Raw genomic sequence first — 25,359 nt, 5'->3', positions numbered from 1 at the left:
CACTGCGTTCACAAGTTTGGGTCAGTGATGGGACGCACACATGACAGTGGTCCCTAAATGTGTGTAGTAGACTGTACCATCAAGTTGTGTACCAACACACTCTGTGAAGTTCACTCAGTGACAAAATTGACAAAGAATGCATTTCTCATAACATAACCCCTTGTTTTTTTTTATTTATAAAAAGGAAATGCTGACAAAACCATAGGATAAGAGGGGTACAACTCCACACAATTCCCACCACCAGAACTCCGTATCCCCTCCCCTCCCTTGATAGCTTTCCTATTCTTTAATCCTCTGGGAGTATGGAGAGTTAGCATATAAAGCCAAACAAATTATTGCCTCTTCATGAACCTAAAGGCAGGAATAGTGCAAATGAAAAGTTGGGGGGGGGGTCTCCGTTTTGTAGATAGCTAGTAGGCATATTTTAGTTATAGTCCAAAGGGCCCGTGAATAACCAATCATTCTTAAAACTATATAGCTTCTTCATTTTCACCTTGTGAGCCATCCTACAGCTAAAGTTTTGTATTTCTTATTAGCTTAAGGTTTAAACTCTCTATTTTAAAATAGCTTGTTCATCACTTAGCAGTAAGATATTTATACCATTTTTTAAAAAGTATAAAATAATAGGATTATTGGGGAAAGACTTCTCTTTTCCAAAATAAAATTCACTAAGATGGCAACTTTTGACAATTCCTCATAAGAAATTGAGAATATATTTATCATAATGACCCAAACATTATATTCTTAAGTAATTCCCCCATAAAAATAAAATTCTGTGAACATGTTCAAGATCTTGTGTATAGGTTAAAGAAAGAAACTTTATTTTTACTAGCCCCAAACTAGAGACCATAGAAAAATCCAGTGGAAAAATCAGCAAAGATTATTTCTTGGGAGATACCTGTATAATGCAATACTATTCAACAATAAAAAGAATAGGATGCTCATACCTGTGACAATATAGATGAGATTCAAAATAATTATAATGAGTTAAAGAAAGGAGACAAAGTCTTGAAGAACTATTGGAAAATGAGTTATTCTTGTGACAATGGAAAGGCAGAAAGGAGAGAAGGTTTTTACATTACTTAAAGAAAAAGAAATTGTGATTATGAAATGCTGGCAAGAGGAAGCCTTTCTTTAGCTGCTTTTCTCTGTGTGGACCCTCTGCTGTTATGTGAAAGACAGAGCTGAACTGTGTACAGATGCAAGAAATGGAGAACATTTATAATTGTTTAGTGCTGCTGCTAACTCCATGACATCCCCTCTAACCATGGGACTTAACTGCTTAAGGAAAAAGAAATCATATGCTTTGGATTTTTAATAAATATAAGTATGAAATTCTAATATAAAATTTAATATGCATAAGAGAAGATAAAGGAGACAGAAGAGCGAGATTCCTGGAGCCAGTCTCCTGTTGAAGAGAGAACAAGCTTGAAGGCAGAAAGTGAGGAGGAGGACAGACTGATGGGCTGTTAGGACTAGGAGACATCTACCTGCTTTGAAAAGCAGTCAAGCTTGTGGGCAGCTTGTTTCTGTAACAGTTGTGTCATTCTGGCATATCTTAATTAGTGTGGTCAGATTTATTCACCTAACCCAAACTCTCGCATGGATTACAGTTTGTGAGAGGTGATGTCAATTGTGGTCAAGGGCACAGGGTTTGGAGATTATGTTCCTCATCACTAACCTTAACAAATGCATCAGTTTTCTGAACGTCTGTTCCCTTATCTTTAAAATGACACCCCTGTGAGGCTCCTATCTTTTAGAGCAATTGTATTAGTAACAATGACAAGAAATTCCATGGTAGACGTACTTGGTTTTATTCTCAAGTGAAGGCTCAGTAAATGGATTGTTGTTCCCTTTTCCTTTTCCCTCCTTTTCCTCTTCCTCCTGCTTCTCCTCCTTCTCCTCCTTCTAGTTCCCTTTCTTCCTTCTCTCTCTCTTTTTTTATCCATTATATTATCAGTAATATTGGGGAAAGCGTTAATGTGCTCCTCCTAAGCCATTTGAAAATAAAGACACATTTTAGGCCTGGGAAGACATCTCATCTTGGTGGCTGTCTGTTTTGTCATGAGTGTGACCCAGTGTGTGTGTCTAGCCTGGGTAAGCTTCATTGCTGTTGTCTTTCCCTCTGTCTCTTTCTTTCTGAAAGCGCCAGAACAACAGCGGTGAAATCCTGGTGATAACTAAACAAAGGGCTAACTTTCGTGTTTAGAACCAGACATGATCAGACTGCCCCAATCATTTCGCTCTCTTATTTTCTCCCAGAAGATTGATTTACACGTTATTTTGTTGGCCTTCTATACTCCATAGTAAAAACAAAATGATTTCTTAAGTAGACAAAGACAAAGTTAGTGACTTTGGTTCTGCCTACACTTCATTTCCTATTTGGTTTACAGCAAGTCATGAAAAGGTCTGCAGTGTAGCATCTTCACCAAAAGCATAAATACCTAACAATGTTCGTGCAGGACTCCATGTTTAATGAAGAATACGTTACAGGAATATAAGTGGGTTGCAGATGTTTGTATGTTTCCTCTTTCCCCTCTCAATTTATCTCTGTCCTAGCAAAAGAAAGTAAAAGAAAGAGAGAAAGAAGGAATAAATGAGAGGGAGAAGGAAAGAGAAGAGGAAAGAATAAGGAAGAGAGGAGAGAGAGAAAGGAACAGAGGGAGGGAAGGAGGAATGGAGGGAGGGAGAAAGAAGAAAGGAAGGAGAGAGAGAAAGAAGAAGCAAGGGAGGGAGGAAGGAAAGAAGGAAGTAAGGGGAAAAGAAAGAAGGAAGGGGAGAGAAAAGTAAGGAAGGAAGGAAGAAAAGAAGAAAAAGAGGGAAGGAAGAAGAGAGAGAGAGGGAGGGAGAAGGATGGAAGGGAGGGAGGGTAAAAAGTCTGTGGGGGGGTGGGAGGAGTCCAGCGGTAGCACAGAGGGTTGAGTGCAGGTGGCACAAAGCGCAAGGACCAGCGTAAGGATTCCGTTTCGAGCCCCCGGCTCCCCACCTGCAGGGGAGTTGCTTCACAGGCGATGAAGTAGGTCTGCAGGTGTCTGTCTTTCTTTCCCCCTCTCTGTCTTCCCCTCCGCTCTTCATTTCTCTCTGTTCTGTCCAACAATGATGACATCAACAACAACAATAACTACAACAATTAAAAAAAATAACAAGGAAAACAAAAAGAAAAATAAATAATAAAAAATTTTTTTTAAGTCTGCCGGGAGCAGTAGATTCATAGAGCCTGCACTGAGCCCCAGGGATGACCCTGGTGGCAAGAGGGGGGGAAAAGTGTTGCCTTTTCAAGAGTTTGCTATCAGGTATGCCTACATCACATTCTATCCCACAGGCAACAGCCTCTCCCAGTTGAAACCCCTGGTCGCGTTCATTTCTTAGTAATGAAGAACACTTTCCAGTTTGAGTCAGGAGAGTGTCTCGTCTTATTTCAGGCTTTGTGGATCTGAGTCTCCATGACCAGGTCCACCTCCTGGAATGTGCCTGGCTGGAGATCCTGATGATTGGGCTCGTCTGGCGCTCCATGGAACACCCAGGGAAGCTCTTTTTTGCCCCCAACCTGCTTCTGGACAGGTGAGTGCCTGGGCTGTAGCTTGGGGTAGCACATCCTACATCACTGCTGGTTTACTCAGGAAGTCCCATGAAGCATCTAGGAACCTCCCCTGATACGTTTAGTTTACAGATGAATGAATACAGGTGTTAGAAGCTAGTCAAGTTCCCAGAAAGCTAAGGGCAACTTTATTAGATCATCTCCTCAAGGGAGTTCTAATATTGCATGTTTGTCAATATATGTCTACATACACGTCATAATGCATAGTTAACAAATGACCAGCTCCATGTCCAAAGTCCCAAGTGGTCCTTCTACCCATGGGTCGCCAATATTGCCAGCTGAAGATGAGATTCTCTGAGATTGATTATAACGATGCCTTTTTCTCTGGTAGAACCTTTTAAATTCCAGTCATTAGTGCCTTCTGTGATCATCAGGCAGCTAGAAGTTACCTCTGTCCTTCGTTACAGTTACTCAAATGTTTGTATTGGTTGATGGGATGCAACAATTATTAAATATAAGACCCTACTGGGTTGCCATCCTCCACTCCCCTCCCCATTTCTAATCAAAAGGCATATTTCCTATCCAGCGACCATTTAAATAGATTCATCGTTTGATTTACTCCCTGATGACAATTCATGACATTGATTCACATAGTTTCCTGGTATACCTAATCTTGAAGGCTCATTTTACCCTTGCCATGCTTAGCATACCAGTGTCTGTCTTCTGTACCAATAAGTTACAAGCACTTAATCTAGTAATCTGTTCTGTGTTCGAGAACAAAAGGCAATTGGAAGGTAGAGAGAACCCTGTAATTATTCTTGGGGAGTGTGTATGTTCGTGTGTGTGTGTGTGTGTGTGTGTGTGTGTGTGTATGTGTGTGTGTCCATGCATTTTATCAGAGGAAAATGGAAGATAATAAGAATGCCTGGAAAAGTAACAAGAAACTGGAGAAAAGTGCATTTTCCATTCTAGCCACCTAAGTCTATGGTGTGTTTTGGGCACCAGAAAACCCAAAATCCCACCTCTTGTGTCAACTAGCAATGTATCTCTTCCTCTAGTCCTGCTTGAATGCTCACAATGGAAAAATAGCAACTGCAAACAGGAACTAAAAGTGTTCAAGAGTCCTAAATTCCGGGTGGCCCCTCTACTTATGAAGGCTGGAGGTTTTGTGTGGCTGCAAGGCAGATGTGATGTGAGAGGCGTGATGCAAGTTGCCTGTTGAGTGAGTCCATGGGGTTTCTCGGGGACTAATTCTGTTTCCCTGGCGCCATCCATACTAACGGATTCTGAGAAATTTTTGCGGATTTCCCAGTCAAGCCAAAACACTCTCCTTTGACTTCTTTTCACTCTCTGAGGAAGAAAAAGAAATTCATCCCTTGGAAAAACAGCTTAATTCAACAAGCAGAATATTCCTTCTCCCCGGGCCTCTGGCTCCTGGCCTGTTGACCCAGCTTTACCACACCCCTTCTGCATCAGGGACTCTCTCAGGCCAGGCCAGAGGAAAGAGTATCGAACAACAGAAAGTTCTTTCACTCACAGGCATATAGGAGGAATAAGCTTTCCCCCTTTAAGAGAAAAACAGGTTGCTGCCTCAGAGAATGTTTTGCCTCTCCTGCTATACAGTGGACTGTTTTCAGTCGATAAACTCATCTTAAATTTGGGGGGGGGGGAAGAAGGGCTGGGAGATAGTATAATGGTTATTCAAACAGACTCTCATGCCTGAGGCTCCTGAGGGGAGCCTAGGGTAGCCTAGGTTCAGTCCCCAGCACTATCATAAGCCAGAGCTCTATCTATCTGTCTATCTGTATATCTGTCTATCTATCTATCTAACCTTTTTTTCTCTCTGAACCCCTCATTAAAATAAATAAAATATACAAAATAATAAATTGAAAACAACTTCTTTTCTCTCTGTCTCATTTCCCCCCCTCCTTTGTTCTCTCTCTCCTCTGTCTATCTCTGTCTCTTGGCCAGGACACTACTTATTTGGCTCTGGCATACTAATAGTGCTGGGGATTGAACCCGGGTCACCTCATATGGAAACTCCATGCTACCACTGCCCTGTCTTTCCTGCCATCTTTTAGATTTTTGCCTTTTTTTAAATTAAGACTTGCTGATTTTTTTTTATCATTTTAATGAAGGGGTTAATGGTTTCCAGCACAGTTGTTGACACATGGGTACATTTCCCATCTCCCTGTGTCAGGCGTTCGCAAAACATTGTCACTCGGGTCTTTTTCCAGCATCATGCACCAGGACCCCATGTTCCTGTTACCAGACTCTGTGCTGTGGTCCAGAGATGGTTATGCAAAAGGATTTTCATGTCAGAAATCAATCGCAAGCACCACCCTAAGCCAGAACTGAGCCATGCTCTGGAAAACAAACTAAGAGAAAATTCAGAACTGTCTGTTCCAAAAATTTCACTAGTCTGAAGGGACACATGGAGTGGCAGGATGGGGTGGGAGGGAATAGACGGTGGGGGTGTGAATGTCCCTTCCCCTTGTAATGTCAGCCCTAGGTTGGTCGCCGTTATTACAGCTACTCCAGTAGCTGGACTCCACCCACAGTTTCCCAGTAATACTTAAGTTTGCACATTTCTCAGTTCCATTCATCTCTTAAGAACTTTGTAGGTAATCACACACACACACACACACACACACACCAATATTTAACTTCTTGATGTCTGGTTTACTTTTCTGTCATGAACACAGGTGACAGAGGAATTTTCTGGTTTGTATTCTGATTCTAGATCTCTTGGTGCTTTTTTTTTTTTTTCTGAGTTTGCAGTTACTCAACAGCAAATGACCATTGATACATTCTTGAAAGTCTTTGGTTTCACTCTCTGGCAAATCCTATCATTATGTAACTGGGGGTTGTGGAGGGGAAAAAAAAAAACAGCAACTGAAAGAAAGTAGAACTTAGACAAACTGTTTCTGTCACTGATATCTCTGATGAAAATTAGGTCAATGATGGCAAAATAACTCACTTTATGATACCGTTCTGCTTTGGTATGCATGTGACCCATGTCGGAGCCCAGCACCCCCATATTGAAGGAAGCTTTGGTGCTGTGGTCTTGGTCTCTCTCTCTCTGAAAGAAAAAAATAGATTAAAAACATCTATTGGATGGTGGGATGGGTGCTAGCACGGAGAGTTAAGCACACATGGCGAGAAACCCAAGGATTCTGGTTCAATCCCCCGGCTCCCCACCTGCAGGGGGTCGTTTCACAAGTGGTAAAGCAGGTCTGCAGGTGTCTATTTTTCTCTCCCCCTCTCTGACTTTCCCTCCTCTCTCGATTTCTGTCCTCTTCAACAACAACAGCAATGGCAACAACAACAAAGGCAACAACAAGGGCAACAAAATAGGAAAATTGGCCTCCAGGAGCAGCGGATTCGTAGTGCTGGCACCGAGCCCCAGCGATAACTGTGGAGGCAAAATAAATAAAATAAAAATAAACACTAAAAAAACTCTATTGGACTAAAACCCTATTGCAGTATGGAGTCTAGGTCAGTGAGTATGAATTACACATCAATAAAGATATTTATGAAACATACACAAGTGCAGGCACACAGACAAAATACACACTGGGGTTCAAGGAAACATTCATCTTAACAACAACAAAAACCTATTTGTTAAAAGATATTTTAAATGCTTCTTTTGGAAAGTAGTGGGAGAAAAATAGCATTCAAATCAAGGTTCCTCGTTCCAAGCAAAAACCATGAAGAAGCACTCTATTATAAAGGCTGCTTTGCTACAAGTGTTGAATTTATCAAGAAGAATAAGCTGTTAAACTTCTTCTTCTAGCGTTTGCCCTTCTTCCGTAGCCAGTCAACAGCGTCAGGTTGAGCCTGATGTAAAGTTTCGAGACCTCCTTTGAATCTGGAGAGGTGGCAGTCGTTGACTATGTGGGTCATAGTCTGTTTGGAGCCGCAGGGGCAGTTCGGGTCGTCTCTGGCTCCCCAGCGATGGAACAATACAGACCCACTCAGTGGAAAACTGTCTCAGCAGGGAAAGCATGATTCCAAGCAAGTAACTAATTATGTATAGGACATAATTGAACTCTTCTGACATTTTTACATTTTGCAGTATTTTTGTTCTTATTTCTTATCAGCAGTTCAACATGGGCTAAATTGATTTCAAGTAGAGTGAAAGCAGTGCCTTTGTTTAATTCTAAAATGCCTTCATATTTATGTAAGTCACCTGCAATAACCTGGGATAATCAGGTGGACACTCCCTCCCTCATATCTGATTCAGTGAGTGCTGTCTTTTTTTCTTAATATTTAAATATTTATTTATTTATTCCTTTTGTTGCCCTTGTTGTTTTATTGTTGTAGTTATTATTATTGTTGCAGTCGTTGGATAGGATAGAGTGAAATGGAGAGAGGAGGGGAAGACAGAGAGGGGGAGAGAAAGATAGACACCTGCAGACCTGCTTCACCACCTGTGAAGCAACCCCCCTGCAGGTGGGGAGCCGGGGGCTCGAACTGGGATCCTTATGCCGGTCCTTGCATTTTGCACCACATGTGCTTAGCCCACTGTGCTACTGATTCTGAGTGCTGTCTTTTGATAGTCAGTGAAAGGAATGCCCTCTTTTGCTTGAAAGAGTGACATTAGGGCTGAATGATATGGGGAGGTGGTCTTCACGTCTGTATTAGTTAGGTGGTCGACTTCAAGTGTGTCTGAGGGCTGAGGCTTCATGTTCTGTTCCCAGCACTGCTGTAAACCAGAGCAGAGCAGTTCTCGGGTAATAAATAAATGAGTAAATCTTATCCATATCTACTTCTGGTTCTCCAGTTTATGTGAGAGCTGTTTCAAAAATCCTTTTTTAAAAAATTCTTGTGTATCTAAGGGTCTATTTTATTTACCTTATTTAAAGAACCAGCTTATAGTCTTACTGATCTTTTGTAATAAAAATAAATAAATAAAAGTAAAAAAATAAAACCCGATCTTGCACCTGACAGTTGAAACAGAACAGATAAAGCTCAAAGTAAGTAAAAGATCTGGAATCGCAAATTCAAGTGGTATAAATGTATTAAAAACAGGAATTCTTATTCTACCATTATACTGGTCAAAAGGAAGGTCTATATTACTGAGTCACATAATAATTAAGCCATATCTATCTATCGATCGATCGATCAATGTACCTTTAAACATCTGTTTATGAGAGAGCAAAGAGGGGACCAGAGGTCTATCAGTTCTGGTACAAAGTGGTCCTGAGGACTGAACCTGCACCACTCTGTGACTAATGAGACCTCTTTCCTACAGGATGCTGCTTTAACATCTCTCTAATCAGTATATACATCCTTTTGTTTAATGTTGCAGCTTCCAGGAATCTGCCAAGAGTGTGAAATGAGAATTTGAGAAATGAAAAATGAAAAACTCTAGGTTTTTTAGATGTTGTGAAGTTATTGGTTAATTTCATCTTTTTCATAGATTGAATTTTACTACTTAAGATCAAGCTTATTATCTATAACTCCTATTTTTAAGTGGCTTACTTAACATTTGGTTTCGCTTTTTATTTTTAACATCTGAAAAAATCTCTCCTTTAAAAAAAACTGTTTCATATTTTCTAAATTTTTTACTTTATTAGGTAATCTGAGAATATTTCTAGTAGGTGAGCTAAGCTAATTTATAGATATTACTACAGACATTATATTTGATTTGTGGTCTGTTATATAATTTTCTGTTTCCTACATGATAAATGGTATTTTTCTTTGCTCTGTTTAAATTCTTAATTTTCTTTTGTAGGTATTTTATATTATCATTTGGTTATTAGAATTATTTTCATTCAGTCAATTTTTGTTTATTCCTCTTTTCAAAGTTGTTCATTTCCTCCTGTGAACGGTGACATCCTCTTTTCAAAGTTGTTCATTTCCTCCTGTGAACGGTGACAAAGTCAGCTGGTAACATAATATTCCCCAGTCACCGTCCAGTTTTAGCCACTGTGATTATCTTAGTGTGCAACACTGTCAAGTTCAATATGCTTAAGCTACTACTATGTGATTCATCACAATCAAGTGATATCAGTTTACTCAGCTAAAGCCTCTGAAGTAATCATAAGCTAATAATAATTTTTGGCTCTTCTTTTTCTCATCTTAATTTTATTATTTGAATGATTCTCCATTGCTAGATCGTATAATATTTATATGCTTTTTTTTTCTCTCCCCTAATCCCAAATTTGTGTGTTAATTCTACTAAACCTACTTAATGCCAACCCTCAAGCCATATGCAAATAGTTTCTATTTATTTATTTATTTTTGGTTGTTGGATATTTCTCCTTTTGCCTCCTTCCTTCTTTCTTCCTCCTCCCACTTCTTCCTTTTCCTCCTTCTCATTCTCCTTCCTCAGGAAAGGTTCATATGAAGACATTTTTGTTGTTGGTTTTAAGATTTTTTGTGTTACTGTTTTCCATGTATTTTATGTACAGTGTTTAAACAGAATCTTTGCCTCACATTTCTTTCTATGATTTTTTTTTTCTTGAAAGAATGTTTCTCAAAACCATTGTTGTCTTGGGGGGTACAATTTCAAGTATGTATTTGCCTGCTTCTCCTTTCACCGGAGTGCCATCTTGCTCCACCATAAGGGGAAACAGCACGGTGAGGGAAACAAAAAATGAACAGTTAAGAGTAAAATTGAATGAAAGAGGGCCAGGTGGTGGCACATCCAGTAGAGTTCACACATGACCACTCTTGAGGACCCAGGTTCAAGTCTGTAGTCTCCATCTGCAGGGGAGAGAAGCTTGTGGTCAGTGGAACAGTGCTGACGTTGTCTCTCCTCTCTGTTTATATATAACTTTTATTTATAAAAAGGAAACACTGACAAAAACTATAGGATAAGAGGGGTACAACTCCACACAATTCCCACCACCAGAACTCCGTATCCTATCTGCTCCCCTGATAGCTTTCCTGTTCTTTATCCCTCTGGGAGCATGGACCAAGGTACATTATGGGGTGCAGAAGGTGGAAGGTCTGGCTTCTGTAATTGTTTCCCCAATTAACATGGGCACTGACAGGTCGGTCCATACTCCTCTCTGTTTCTTGTCCTTTATTAATATATGAAAGAAAAAGGGGGAAAGGACATCCAGAAGAGCTGAAATTTTGCAGGCATTGAACTCCAGCAACAACCCTAGTGACAAAAAAAAAGTACTTAAGAGAAATAATAAATACAGAAGACAGATAAAAGGACTACATGTACATGTACATAAATGGATCACTGAAGAATCTAGCCAAAGTATTGTAGCAAAACAATTGTTTACAACTACAAGACAAGAAGAGTCAAGAATTGAATGGAGATTTCAACTTATGTATTCAAAAGAATAACGAAAACAATATCAAAATGTTAAAATCTTCCTTGCACTTAAAAGCCAATCATTTAGGGGACAGGACAAGTTAAGCACACGCAACACTAAGTGCAAGGATGTGGGAGGATCCGGGTTCGAGCTCCCACTTCCCCACCTGCAGCAGGGGCTCTTCACATTGTGAAACAGGTCTGCAGATGTCTATCTTTCTCTCCCACTCTATCTTACCCTTCCTTCTCAATTTCCCTCTGACTTATCAAATAAAAAGGACCAAAAAAATCATTTTAAAAAAAGACATACAATATGCTGGAAAAATTTTCTGAAAATCAATATGCATACTCAGTGCATTGCCAGTCAAAAATTAGAAATGGGAGAAGCCAAAAGCCAATTAAGCTATGAGATTTTGAGAGACTGAAAGATAAGTGGGAGAATTGGATAAAAACTGTAACGACTAAAGCATTGAGTCATATTGCTGTTATACTAATGCAGTTGTGTTCTCCTTATAGAAATAAGCATGTTGACTGATGAAATAAGGAAAAGAGTTTGGGAAGTATCTTCTGTATTTTGGCACAACTGAGTTATGGTAGAAAATTAGGACTACCAAAGAGAAGAAGCGTTATCTTCATGGCTTTGTGACCACTAGGCCTTTATATCCTCCTGAGCCCTCTCAGTAAAATGGCTTGATTCCCCATAAAAAATATTAATAAAAACTTAATCTCTAAAATTGACAACTGTAGGGGGCCAGAGAGATAGCTGACTGGCATAGCACCAGACTTGAATGTGTGAGGTTCCAGATTTAATTCCCAATTGGGAATACAAAGGCCATAACTGAATGGTGCACTGTTCTCTTTCTTACTCATCAAAATGAAAACAATTAATTTTTAGAAGATTTAATTGGGGCTGGGTGGTGGTGTATCTGGTTGAATACGCATGTTATAATGTGCAAGGACCTGGGTTTGAGCTCCTGGTCCCCACCTGCAGGGGGAAGGCTTTGCAAATAGTGAAGCAGGGCTGCTTTCTTACTGTCTCCTTCTCTGTCTCCCCCTTCCCTCTCAATTTCTGACTGTCTCTATCCAATAAATAAGTATGATTCAAAAATTTTAAAAGATTTTGTTTGTTTTAGTGAGAGAGACAGAGATAGAGACAGAGCACTGCATAGCTCTTATTTATGATGACACTGGTGAATTGAACTTGGGACAGTGGAACCTCGGGTATGAAAGTGTTTTTTATGAATAACCATTATTCTGTCTTCTCAGCCCCAAATTTAATTTTTTATGACAAGTTTTATAAGGAAAATGTAGAGAGGGAAGAATAGGTATTTCTTAAATTATGCAAAAATAAAATGTACACCTATTATTCAAATTCTTTTGTGTGAGCTAAAAATTACACTGAAAAGCAACAAAAAAAATTGAAGAGAATGAACAGACAGACACAACATATCACAAATGATACATTCCCTTTACATCAGCTAAGCCTAAAACCTGCACCGAACTTTAACTTTGCTGTGATGTGAAATGGAAATAGTTATGGAGGACTCTCACAGATGCATTTAGAGATTGTACCTTCTGGGCAGAAAAATGGAATTGAAATGTTTTTGTAAGAGTCTTGGGCCCAATCCTTGAAATCATCTACTGTGTGTATTCACAACACAATAAGACTCAAAAAGCATTTCAATGAAGAGAGGGCAGTGGAGAAGCTGGCTGCTTCAAGGGCTTCATTACCTTTCTGCAGACTGGAGCTCTTCAGCTGATGGGGAGGAACCCTGTTTATCTTGGTTGGGAATCCATTTCAGCCTTCACCTGCAGCTGAGGGAACCAGAATATAGCATGAAACCTTGGGCACACTCTGGGCAGGGAGAGAAAAGATAAAAATGTGCTTTTGAAAACTCAGGTTTTGTTTATCAGTTGTTTCCAGAACAGTATGGTGTAGTCACTGAGGAAAGAGTTGGGTTATTCTTCAATCCCTACTTTACTTTACTTTTGTTTCTGAAGGAAGACTAGTAAATTATATTTGCCAATAGCATTGAATGGTTAGTTGACTAAAGATATCGTTGGCATGTGTGTTGTGGTCTAGAGCTCCGGGTCTATTTGGCAGAGTGAACAAGAGAGAAAATGAAGATGGGAGAAGAGAGAAAATGATTGTTTAAGCGAATGAGCAACACACACACACACACACACACACACACACACACACACACAACCATTTGCCTCCTTAGAGTGTCAGTATGCATGATTCTAGTTTGAATAGAATAGGTTCAATTCACCTTCAAAATCATTATATTGAGCCTTGCTTTTAATGAAAAACTCAGTGAGTTTTTTTTTTTATTAAGATAGCTAAAAAAAACTTACAAGTTATTGTCTTCCAAATTTCTTCCCTTAAATGTGTCTTTGAGCCAACCCTTCTAGAAAACAAAGGTGTGTTTTGAGAAGCAGTGATAGTTCTATATGGTGTCTGTCATCAATAAGTCGTCTTGCTTGTGGTAGAAAGTATGTATTATGCATGCTTCTCTCCACATCCTGTCATTTTTCTTAAAAAAGCTCTGTGAGGATATTAAGATTAAATGATAATGTGCTTCTTTCCTCTGAAAAAAATGTTTATAATGGTTAAAATATAACTGCAGGGCTAAGTAATAGCGTAAAGGTTACTACCATGTTGGTGCTTTTTCCTTTGCTTAACTCAAGTGATGTTCATTGATAAGACCCACATGTCTCACAGCATCAGGAAAATAGAGACACAGAAGGCACAGCTCTCATCTCAGGAAGAGCATAACTATTAAATGAGAGAATAGTTACATGAAAAGAGAAGACCTAATGGCAGCTGGACAGTGGACATCTGGTTGAGGACAGGTTACATGCAGTGACCTGGGTTCAATCCCTCGGTCAGTCCCCACCTGCAGAGGAAGAGCTTCATAAGCAGTGAAGCAGTGGAGAAAACATCTCTTTTCTCTTTCCTTCTCTCTTTCCCCTGCCCCTCTTAAATTATCTCTGCCTTATCAAAATAAAAAGAAAGGGAGAAATAGCCACTGGGAGCAGTGGCTCTATTATATCTGCACCAAGCCCCAGTAATAACCCTGGTGGCAATAAAATAAATAAACTAAATTAAAAATATGTACTACCTAGTAAATGCATCAATAAAAGAGATCATTGATGAGGCCAGGCACTCACCTAGTTGAGTGCACCTGGTTGACAGCACAAGTTAGAATGCACAAAGACCCGAGTTCAAACCTCCGGTTCTCACTTGCAGGGGAGGGGGCTTCACGACCATAAAGCAGACCTGCAGGTGTCTCTCTTTCTCCCTCCCTGTCTACCTACCCCTTCCCTCTCTATTTTTTCGTCTCTATCAAATAAATCATTAAAAATAGATGGTTCTCAGGTTAGAGATGGAGGGGCCTCTAGAAACACATACACTACCATTGAGGACGCTAGAATCTATTGAACCTTTAAAGCCCTACCACAGTAGGGAAAGATGGAAACAGGCTTGGGGTATGGATCTACCTGTCAACACCCATGTCCAGTGGAGAAGCAATTACAGAAGCCACACCTCCCACCGTCTGCACCCCATAGAGATCTTTGGTCCATACCCCCAGAGGGATAAAGAATAGGGAAGCTTCCAATGGAGCGTAGGGGATATGGAACTCTGGTGGCGGGAGTTGTATGAATTGTACCCCTCTTATCCCACAGTCTTGTTGAACACTATTAAATCATTGATGATGATGATGGTGATGATGATAATAATAAAGTTGGAAATAAGAAAACACAAAGCAGAACTTGTACTGGGTTTGTTGTATTGCACCGAAGTAAAAGTTGGGGGGTGGGGTGAGGTCAGAGGAGGACCTAGAGGGAGCTGAATTGTTATGTGAAAAACTGAGAAATATTACACATGGACAAACTATTGTATTTTACTGTTGATTGTAATCATTAGTCCTCCCAATAAAGAAAAAAAGAGAATCGTAGGAAATCTTTCCGTTTTAGTGCAGCTACGCCCATGCACTGCATGCATGTTTTCAAGTAGTCTTGCTAGATGTCTTCAAGGATGTAGTTAAGCAGTTGCCTTGAAGGGAGAGGATGCGGGTGTCTGAGTCATCCTTATAGTTCTTCCAAAAATAAAAAGTAATTTCTTTGGATTTATAATTGGGTTATCATACAAATAAGTGAATATATATATATATATATATATATATATATATATATATATACTTTATTATAAGAGATTACTACTTCTACTTTGTAAGAATGGCTGTGGCTATCTTTGGAAGGTAGAAGGGTGGAGACTCAGAGCTTTGCTGGTGTGGTATGGAACCACACAATAATCTTACAATATTGTGACCCACTATGTTTTTCTAGCCAGAGCACTGTTCCATTGTCTTCTGGTGGTACTGAGGATTGAACCTGGGACTTTGGATCTTCAGGCATGAGAATCTTAACCATTATGATAACCCTTGACCCTTGCAACCCACTATAAATCACAAATTTAATAAATGAAAAGAGAAAACTTCTAAAAATAATGTCAACACCATTCATTTGGTCCAACCCTCTTGTTTTCACATGAGGAACTGAAATTCTTTTTCTTTTTTTTTCTGGTGACATACACCTGTAATTATATAAAGTGAAGTTACATACTTCAGTTACAAAATTAACTGAAGTGGGGGCTGGGTGGTGGCGCAGCAGGTTAGGCGCACATAGGAACGGCTTTCAGCCTCACTTGCCTTCTTCAAATGTGTTTCTTTTATAATGGCATTTTCATTTGACTGTAATTTAATTTCATTTGACTGTAATTTAAATTAATAAGCATGGAATGAAGTTGGAAAGTAGAGATGCTTGTGAACTCAAGGCATAGATTGTCCATAATAAAAGAAAAAAAATACAAAATAGAAAGAATGTCAGGATCAAAATAGCTCCAAATGAGTTGTTAACATTAGAGAAAGATGTAGGGGCCAGGTGGTGGCACACCTGGTTGAGCACACATGTTATAACGTACAAGGACCCGGGTTCAAGCCCCTGGTCCCCACCTGCAGGAGGAAAGCTTCACAAGTGGAGAAGCAGGGCTCTGCTCTTACTCCTTCTTTATCACTCCCTTCCCTCTTGATTTCTGGCTGATCTATCTAATAAATAAATAAATAAATAAAGATAATAAAAAAATTTTAAAGAGAAAGATGTGTGCATAGGTGTCGGGGCTTACTTCTAGGCTCTCAATTCTGTTACACAGGTCAGTGTGTCTATTCATGTCCCAGTACCAAGCAGTTTTGATGACAGTGGCCGTATAATGCAATTTGAGATCTGCGAGTGTGATGCCTCTGGTTCTGTTCTTTCTTCTCAAGATTGTTTTGGCAATTCGAGGTCTTTTCTGGTTCCAGATAAATGTTTGTAGCATTTGTTCTATTCTCCTAAAAAATGTGACTGGGATCTTAAATTTGTATATGGCTCTGGGTAGTATATTCATTTTGATGGTTAATTCTTCCAATCCATGAATATGGAATATCTTTCCACTTCTTTGTGTCTTTTTCTATTTCTTTGAGTAGTGACTCATAATTTTCAGTATACAAGTCTTTCACTTCTTTGGTTAGGTTTATTCCTAGATATTTTATCGTTTTTGTTGCTATAGTAAAATAAATAGATTTCTGGACTAAATTTCTTCTAACTTAGTGTTTGCATAGAGGAATGCCACTGACTTTTGAATGTTAATTTTGTAGCCTGACACCTTACTGTATTGCCTGATGATTTCCAAAGGCTTCTTGCTGGATTCCTTAGGTTTTTCATGTCGTCTGCAAATAGGGAGAATTTGACTTATTCTCTTCCAAACTGTATCCCTTTAATTCCTTGCTCTTGCCTGATTGCTGTGGCAAGAACTTCCAACACTATGTTGAATAGTAATGGTGATAGTGGTCAGCCCTGTCTAGTACCTGATATGAGGGGAAATGCTTCCAGTTTTTCACCATTGAGTATGATATTGGCTATAGGTTTGCTAGATATAGACTCCACTATCTTGAGGAACTTTCCATCTATTTCCATTTTTTGTAGCATTTTGATCATAAAGGGATGTTGTATTTTGTCAAAGGCATTCTCTGCATCTATTGATATGACCATGTGGTTTTTGGTCTTGCTTCTGTTGATGTGGTTGATTGATTGATTTACGAATATTAAACCAACCTTGCATGCCTGGGATAAACCCCACCTGGTCATGGCACCTTTGTCAAAGATTATATCAACGTGATATACCACATCAATAAATGTAAGACCAAAAACCACATGGTCCATCTATTTCCATTTTTTGTAGCATTTTGATCATAAAGGGATGTTGTACTTTGTCAAAGGCTTTCTCTGCATCTATTGATATGACCATGTGGTTTTTGGTCTTACATTTATTGATGTGGTGTATCACGTTGATATAATCTTTGACAAAGGTGCCCAGAGTATTAAATGGTGAAAGGGGAGTCTCTTCAACAAATGGTGTTGGAAAAAATGGGTTGAAACATGCAAAAGAATGAAACTGAACCATTATATTTCACCAAACACAAAAGTAAATTCTAAGTGGATCAAGAACTTAGGTGTTAGACCGTAAACTACGAGATACTTAGAGGAAAATATTAGAAGAACTATTTTCCACAAAATTTTAAAGACATCTTCAATGAAACAAATCCGTAATTGTAATTGTAAAGAAGACTAAGGCAAGTATAAACCTATGGGACTACATCAAATTAAAAAGCTTCTACTATGATGACAGAGGACTTAGTGGGAGTTGTATTGTTATATGGAAAACTGAGAAATGTTATGCATGTACAAACTATTGTATTTACTGTTGAATATAAAACATTAATTACCAAATAAATTAAAAAATAAATAAAAATTTTAAAAAATAAAAAGCTTCTGCACAGATAAAGAAACCAATACCCAAACAAAGAGACCACTTTCAGAATGGGGGAAGATCTTTACATGCCATACATCAGATAAGAGTTTAATAACCAAAATATATAAAGAGCTTGCCAAACTCAACAAGAAAATAAATGACCCCATCCAAAAATGGGGGGAGGACATGGACAGAATATTCACCACAGAAGAGATCCAAAAGGCCGAGTAACACATGAAAAAATTCTCCAAGTCTCTGATTGTCAGAGAAATGCAAATAAAGACAACAATGAGATATCACTTCACTCCTGTGAGAATGTCATACATCAGAAAAGGTAACAGCAGCAAATGCTGGAGAGGGTGTAGGGGGTCAAAAGAACCCTCCTGCACTGCTGGTGGGAATGTCAATTGGTCCAACGTCTGTGAAGAACAGTCTGGAGAACTCTCAGGAGGCTGAAAATGGACCTACCCTATGATCCTGCAATCCCTCTCCTGAGAATATGTGGTAAGAAACCCAACACACCCATCCCAAAAGATCTGTGTACACCTATGTTCACAGCAGCACAATGTGTAATAGCCAAAACCTGGAAGCAACCCAGGTGTCCCACAACAGATGAGTGGCTGAGCAAGTTGTGGTCTATATACACAATGGAATATTACTCAGCTATCAAAAATGGTGACTTCGCTGTTTTCAGCCCATCTTGGATGGAGCTTGAAGAAATCATGTTCAGTGAAATAAGTCAGAAATAGAAGGATAAATATGGGATAATCTCACTCTCAGGAAGAAGTTGAAAAACAAGGTCAGAAGAGAAAACACAAGTAAAACCTGAACTGGAGTTGGTGTATTGCACCAAAGTAAAAACTCTGGTATGGGTTGGGGGGAGAGTTCAGGTCCTGGAAAAGGATGACAGAGGACCTAGTGGGGGTTGTATTGTTATGTGGAAAACTGATGAATGTTATGCATGTAAAAACTATTGTATTTACTGTTGAATGTAAAACATTAATTCCCCAACAGAGAAATTTTAGGAGAGAGAGATGTGTGCAATAATGATTTATTAATCAATAAATCAGATAGCATCTTCCATTACCTGTCCATGGGTCTCCTTTGGGAGTTGTATTTTGAGTCACCTACTATTCCCCCATGACTCAGGTTCATTAAACATTAAAAGGCTGCAGAATCTTTGGTACATATGCTGCCAGGGATTGAATTCAGGACCTCATGCTTGCGAGTCCAGTGCTTTATCCACTGTGCCATCTCCCAGACCACAAGGCTGGAGATTCTAAGAGGAAGACAGTGTAAAAAGACATTGTAGTTCTGTTTTTTCAGTTCAAGTGGCTTGGACTGTTTGGCACAAGACTGTGTGTTTGTTGGTTTTCTTTTTGGATTTCAAAGCCAAAACTTTTTTTCCTGGCCTTCAAAACCAGCCATTAAAATAACCTCATTCTGTTTTTTTTCTCCTCATGAAAAGCATGAAAAATTCCACTTCTAAAAATGAGATCTGGATAATCACAAAACATCTTGTCAATCAGGCACCATTCAAATGTCACCCCTCCAATGACTGGCTAACTAATGTTGCCCCACTACCAGCTGGCTCAATACACTCTGTTTTGTTTTCTCAAAACATGTGTTGCAGTAGATTATCTTGTTCACATATATATTTCTCCTTTACCTAATACTGCTACTGTAGGAGAGTAGGGACGTTGACCACCCTGCAAAGTGCTAGTAGCTCATGAAAGCTTAATATATATTAGTTGAATGAGCAACTCCTAACTTCCTGTGAAGTCACATGAGAATTCTTAGGGAATTTGTTCAGTTTAGTTACTGGAACTCCAATATTCTATGCTGTGTCACTTACATTAATGAATGACGGATGAGTTGATGTTTTGTGTAAAATGCAAAGGGAAAGAAAGACATTGAATTTTTCCTCTTGCATTTCAGTGTCCATGACAGATTGGTCCCCAAAATTTGTGTTCTGTTTTGTTTGGGATTTTTTGTGTGTATAAGGACTTTTATAATTAGACTGTCCAAGGTAAACACACAACACACACACACACTACCAGCACCACCACCAGCAACAACAACAATGTATGAGGGTTTTTTTTTTTAAATTTATTTCTGTACAGAGCCCTGTGGAACTACCCACCCCCATATACTCTGAGTCTCTGAAAAACACCTATCTTGGCCCAGGGAAATAGCATAACATAGTAGTTATACAAAAAAGTTTTATACCAGTTGGTGCTATACATGGTGAGGCCAGTGCATTACAGTATGTAAAGACCAGACTTCAACCCCCAAGTCCCCACCTACAGGAGGGGACATTAAGTGAGTGATAAAACAGTGCTGTAGGCCTCTCCTTCCTTCCCTCCTTCTCTCTTTCTTCCCTCTCAATTTCTCTCTGTCTCTATCCTAAATAAATAAGAAAAAAAGTTTCATGCCTGAGACTCCAAGGTCCCAGATTGTCTCAGCATCATGATAAGCAAGTCAGAACTGAGCACTGCTGTAGAAGAGAGAGAGAGGAATAGAGAGAAGAGGAGAGAAGAAAGGGGAGAAGAGGAAGAGGAAAAGGAAGAGGAAGAAATTCACAAGTTTAGGCAGGAGGAGATAGCATAATGGCTATGCAAACAGACTCTCATGCCTGAGACTCCAAAGTCCTAGGTTCAATCCCCTGTAACACCATAAGCCAGAGCTGAGCTGTGCGCTGGTAAAAAAAAAAAAAAAGAAGAAGAAGAAATTCACAAGTTTTGTTTTTTCTTCTCTTAAATCCTCTTTTAAATTCGCTCAGAAGAATGCCCTCTCTTAGCCTGGGGAGAGACACTGTCTTTTTTATCTAAACCTGGTGTCAGCTGCTACCTCTGCATTTTCATGCAGAACAACTTGTATTTGGAATCCCCAGTTCCAGAATTACAAGATCTTGACTTTTTTTTTTTTAGCTTCTCAAATTCCTCAAGCATTTTCTTACTTCCAGAACTTACACAGGCTTCTTCTTATTACACTTGTCTTTTTTTGCCTAACCAATTTCCTGTTCTTTTCCTCCAGCTTTTAATGTCCTTCTTTTCAGGTTTCAGAGTGAATGTCACCTCCTTATCAATTAAACCTTCTTGCACACTCACTCTCTCTCTTATGTAAGCCCACTTGTTATACTCTTATGAAGTCCTGCATTTATTGTGATTGTTTAGTGTTACAATTGTGAGTGTGTGTGTGTGTGTGTGTGTGTAATGTTTGCATTATTAGATTGGATTGTTGCAATCTTGCAAGAGGACAGAACTATGTCTCTTTTGCTGACTGTCATACCTTCAACTCTTTAATTAGCACCTAGGAAAATCACAGAATCTGATTCAACATATATTTAATGTATGAATAAAATAATGTGTGAATAAAATTGATGATCTCGGAATTCATAATACAGAGACAGGTATGTGCAATGGTGTAAAACTTTAGAACAAAAAGTTGAGGTAATAAAGAAAAGAAGTAAGTATGAATTTTATTGCTTTTGCAGAGACGCATTGATTTGCCAGCATAAACCCCACTTTTACTTAGAAATATAACACTTCTCTTAGTTTATGCATTTTCCATGCATTCTAATTAACAGAATCTTTTCAAGTATGTACTCCGGAGGAAAACTACCTAATTTTTTTGTGTAAATTCAAAACATTCAAAGAAAAACTGAGTAAGTCACCTTGTTTGTTTTTGGTTGTTTTTTTTTTTTTGTATTATATGTTTGGTGTGGGCATCTTAAAAGATCGATCAAATCGACTCAAAGCTGGATGTTTGAGTAGAGACAACCATTAGAAAACTTACCTCTAGTGCCTTATACTAGAGACACTAAGCAAGCAACCTTGAGTGGATCATTAACTGTACAAGTGCAGAATTCCATCTCCCTCTGGCAAACCATTCAGACCCAGAAGTGTGTTTTACACATTGTGACAGAAGTGTCTATAATAACCAATCCTAACCTCTTTTCTTGCCACTTGAGCACCCTAAAGCATATGAGGACATATAAAGACTTGTTCTATTTACTAGAAACTATCTCTCAGTTTAAAAGTTCTTTTGACTACCAGACTTCTGCTATGAAAAAGGAAAATAGCAAAGAGAATCTGACTCCCATGTAACAGATAGATTAATAAAGATGATCTGACATTCAGTGACTGAAAGTTTTGGGCTAACAGGTATAGACACAGCTTCAGGAGGTGATCATTCTAACATGTCCTGTGTGCCTTTCCTTATAGTCGTTTGAATGGACGTGCATAAAGTTGGGGGAGGATGGATCCTTCTAAGGGAGTAATAGGTGGATCAGTTATCTATATTCTGTCCTCGTATTTTAGGGTGATTCATAATGGCTCTGGGAAGAGTACAACCCTCCTTGTAGATTGCAACAAAGAGAAAAAAAGAGGAAGTATGAATATCTGGGTCCCGTGTCAGGACATAATCGGGGGCCATAGGTATGGCCTCCATTTTGGGTAGAGTTGGAGATAGAGTTAGTCATATTGAAGGGACCTGTTACCTTATGGCAGCTACTTCTACATTTAAGTAGTCCGTGACTTTATGTCTCAGCACTAAAGGATGACATTCTCCTTGAAAGAAACTTTCACAACATTTCCTGAGAACAGAAATGCTCTTCCCTCTCTTTGATCTCAATAAACATGCAGTCTCTTATGCCAAAAGAATCTTTGGTTTGTTTTTTCCTTCTTTCATTGAAAATCCATTTGCTGGGCTCCAATGTCACTTGACTTCTCTTTGTGGGTTCCATTAGGTTGCAAAGGAAAACAAGAGAGAAGTAGAAAGTGAAGAACTGGAAATTTCTTCCCTACAGTTATTCTTCTCGACTTCTGCAGTGAGGTCTGCTTGATTTGGAATGTTCTTTCTGATTTCTCAAATGCCTGTGAAATCTTCCATGCATTTATTTCTCAAACTCTCAGTGAAGATAGTTCTGGCTTTCAGTCTCATAGCAACTCTTCTCAAGGTAATGGGCAAAAATCATTCTACTTGAAACCCAACTCTCTAAATCAATCATACAACATGGTTTTTATTCTCTCAGAGTAATTCAGTGAAGATTATCTTCTGTCCATTATCTTAAAAATTCCATCCATTGACTTTTTTTCTTTATCCTGTTTTCCTTCAGTTCTCTCCCTAGATCTTATCCCTTACAGAAGGGGTGTCATTTTTCTTAATTATTATTACACATATTTTGATTTTTCTCCTGACATAGAGAGAAAAATAGAGCCTGTGATATAGAGTATGACATAGAGCCTGACATAGAGCCTGTGATATAGAGTACAATGACATACAGAGTGCAGAATTTGGCTCACCACTGTTACATTCACATGTTGATAGGTGTGAAGAGATTGTGGAGTATGAGAGAAGTATTCTTTCCTTCCAATAAGTTCACAAAGCTCATTCTTGCAATCTTCAAATCATTGCATTTGTTGAGGGTAGTTGTCAAGACATGGATCCTCAAATTTAGTAGGCTTAGTTGGGAGATATTTGAACAGTCAAAATGAAGAGATCCATGGGTAATTTTTTTGGTAACAGTTTGATCTTTGCTTGTTGTTAATCAGCTTATTAATATTATCCCAAGCGATGGTGACAGGAAATTTGGTCTAGGCATGCTTAAGTTTCCACATTTCAGTTTGATTTCTTCTCTATTGCGGTAGGTGCTAATCTTGGGATTTTACTACTGGAATTCCCTTAAACTGGGAAATATAGGATAATACTGTCTGAAATCTACACTCTTCCTAGATTCCACAAGATTTATTCTTTATCTTTGATACAAAATACGCCCTAGTGTTTGGTAACAAAGAGTTTTCCCATTTAATTTTTCTTCTGGTCCATGTTAAAGCTTCTAATCAGTCACTACAAAACTATGCACTAGAATAATTCTGCTCTCAAACCTTCTCCAGTTTAACTGTTTACAGATTCAACCTTCAGCCCCATCCCATCTACTACAGTTATTTTTGTTATCTTTTCTCTGAGCTTCTTTTTTTAATGTTTTACTTTTTTAAAATTTCTTTATTGGGGAGTTAATGTTTTACATTCAACAGTAAATACAATAGTTTGTACATGCATAGCATTTCCCAGTTTCCCATATAACAGTACAACCCCCACTAGGTCCTCTGTCATCCTTCTTGGACCTGTATTCTCCCCACCTACCCACCCACCCCAGAGTCTTTTACTTTGGTGCGATACGCCAATTCCATTTCAGGTTCTACTTGTGTTTTTTTTTTTTCTTCTGATCTTGTTTTTCAACTTCTACCTGAGAGTGAGATCATCCCATATTCATCCTTCTGTTTCTGACTTATTTCACTCAACATGAATTTTTCAAGGTCCATCCAAGATCGGCTGAAAACGGTGAAGTCACCATTTTTTACAGCTGAATAGTATTCCATTGTGTATATAGACCACAACTTGCTCAGCCACTCATCTGTTGTTGGACACCTGGGTTGCTTCCAGGTTTGGGCTACTACAAATTGTGCTGACAAGAACATATGTGTACATAGATCTTTTTGGATGGATATGTTGTGTTCCTTAGGCTACATCCCCAGGAGAGGAATTGCAGGATCATAGAGTAGGTCCATTTCTAGCATTCTGAGAGTTCTCCAGACTGTTCTCCACAGAGGTTGGACCAATTGACATTCCCACCAGCAGTGCAGGAGGGTTCCTTTGACCCCACACCCTCTCTAGCATTTGCTGCTGTTACCTTTTCTGATGTATGACATTCTCACAGGAGTGAAGTGGTATCTCGTCTTTATTTGCATTTCTCTGACAATCAGAGACTTGGAGCATTTTTTCATGTGTTTCTCGGCCTTTTGGATCTCTTCTGTGGTGAATATTCTGTCCATGTCCTCCCCCCATTTTTGGATGGGGTTATTTGTTGTCTTGTTGTTGAGTCTGGCAAGCTCTTTATATATGTTGGTTATTAAACTCTTGTCTGATGTATGGCATGTAAAGATCTTCTCCCATTCTGTGAGGGGTCTCTTGGTTTGGGTAGTGGTTTCTTTTGCTGTGAAGAAGCTTTTTAATTTGATGTAGTACCATAGGTTTATACTTGCCTTAGTCTTCTTTGTAATTGGATTTATTTCATTGAAGATGTCTTTAAAATGTATGCGGAAAAGAATTCTGCCAATATTTTCCTCTAAGTATCTGATAGTTTGTGGTCTAACATCCAAGTCCTTGATCCACTTGGAATTTGCTTTTGTATTTGGTGAAATACAGTGGTTCAGTTTCATTCTTCTGCATGTTTCAACCCATTGTTTCGAACACCATTTGTTGAAGAGACTCTGGTTTCCCCATTTAATAGTCTGGGCCCCTTTGTCAAAGAATAGATGTCCACAGGTGTGGGGGCTCACTTCTGGGCTCTCAGTTCTATTCCACTGGTCAGTGTGTCTATTCATGTTCCAGTACCAAGCAGTTTTGATGACAGTGGTCCTATAATACAATTTGAGATCTGGGAGTGTGATGCCTCTGGTTCTGTTCTTTTTTCTCAAGATTGTTTTGGCAATTTGAGGTCTTTTCTGGTTCCAGATAAATATTTGTAGCATTTTTTCTATTCTCCTAAAAAAATGTGCTTGGGATCTTGATGGGGATAGCATTAAATTTGTACATGGCTCTGGGTAGTATATTCATTTTGATGGTTAATTCTTCCAATCCATGAACATGGAATATCTTTCCACTTCTTTGTGTCTTTTTCTATTT

At 38.9% G+C, this 25,359-nt stretch overlaps 1 protein-coding gene across 2 annotated transcripts in view; it reads left to right on the top strand.

Moving 5' to 3' along the window:
* ESR1 (estrogen receptor 1) overlaps positions 1-25,359 on the top strand; it is a 488,249-nt gene that overhangs the window by 406,152 nt on the left and 56,738 nt on the right. For both annotated transcript variants that reach the window (XM_060205321.1, XM_007516044.3), the window contains exon 6: positions 3,423-3,561. In XM_060205321.1, the coding sequence (XP_060061304.1) occupies positions 3,423-3,561 (139 nt within the window). The remainder of the gene's footprint in view (positions 1-3,422; positions 3,562-25,359) is intronic.

This window comes from Erinaceus europaeus, chromosome 13 (assembly GCF_950295315.1).
Source record: "Erinaceus europaeus chromosome 13, mEriEur2.1, whole genome shotgun sequence".
NCBI lineage: Eukaryota > Metazoa > Chordata > Mammalia > Eulipotyphla > Erinaceidae > Erinaceus > Erinaceus europaeus.
The sequence above is the reverse complement of the archived record's forward strand: the minus strand, read 5'-3'. Positions and strand labels throughout refer to the sequence as shown.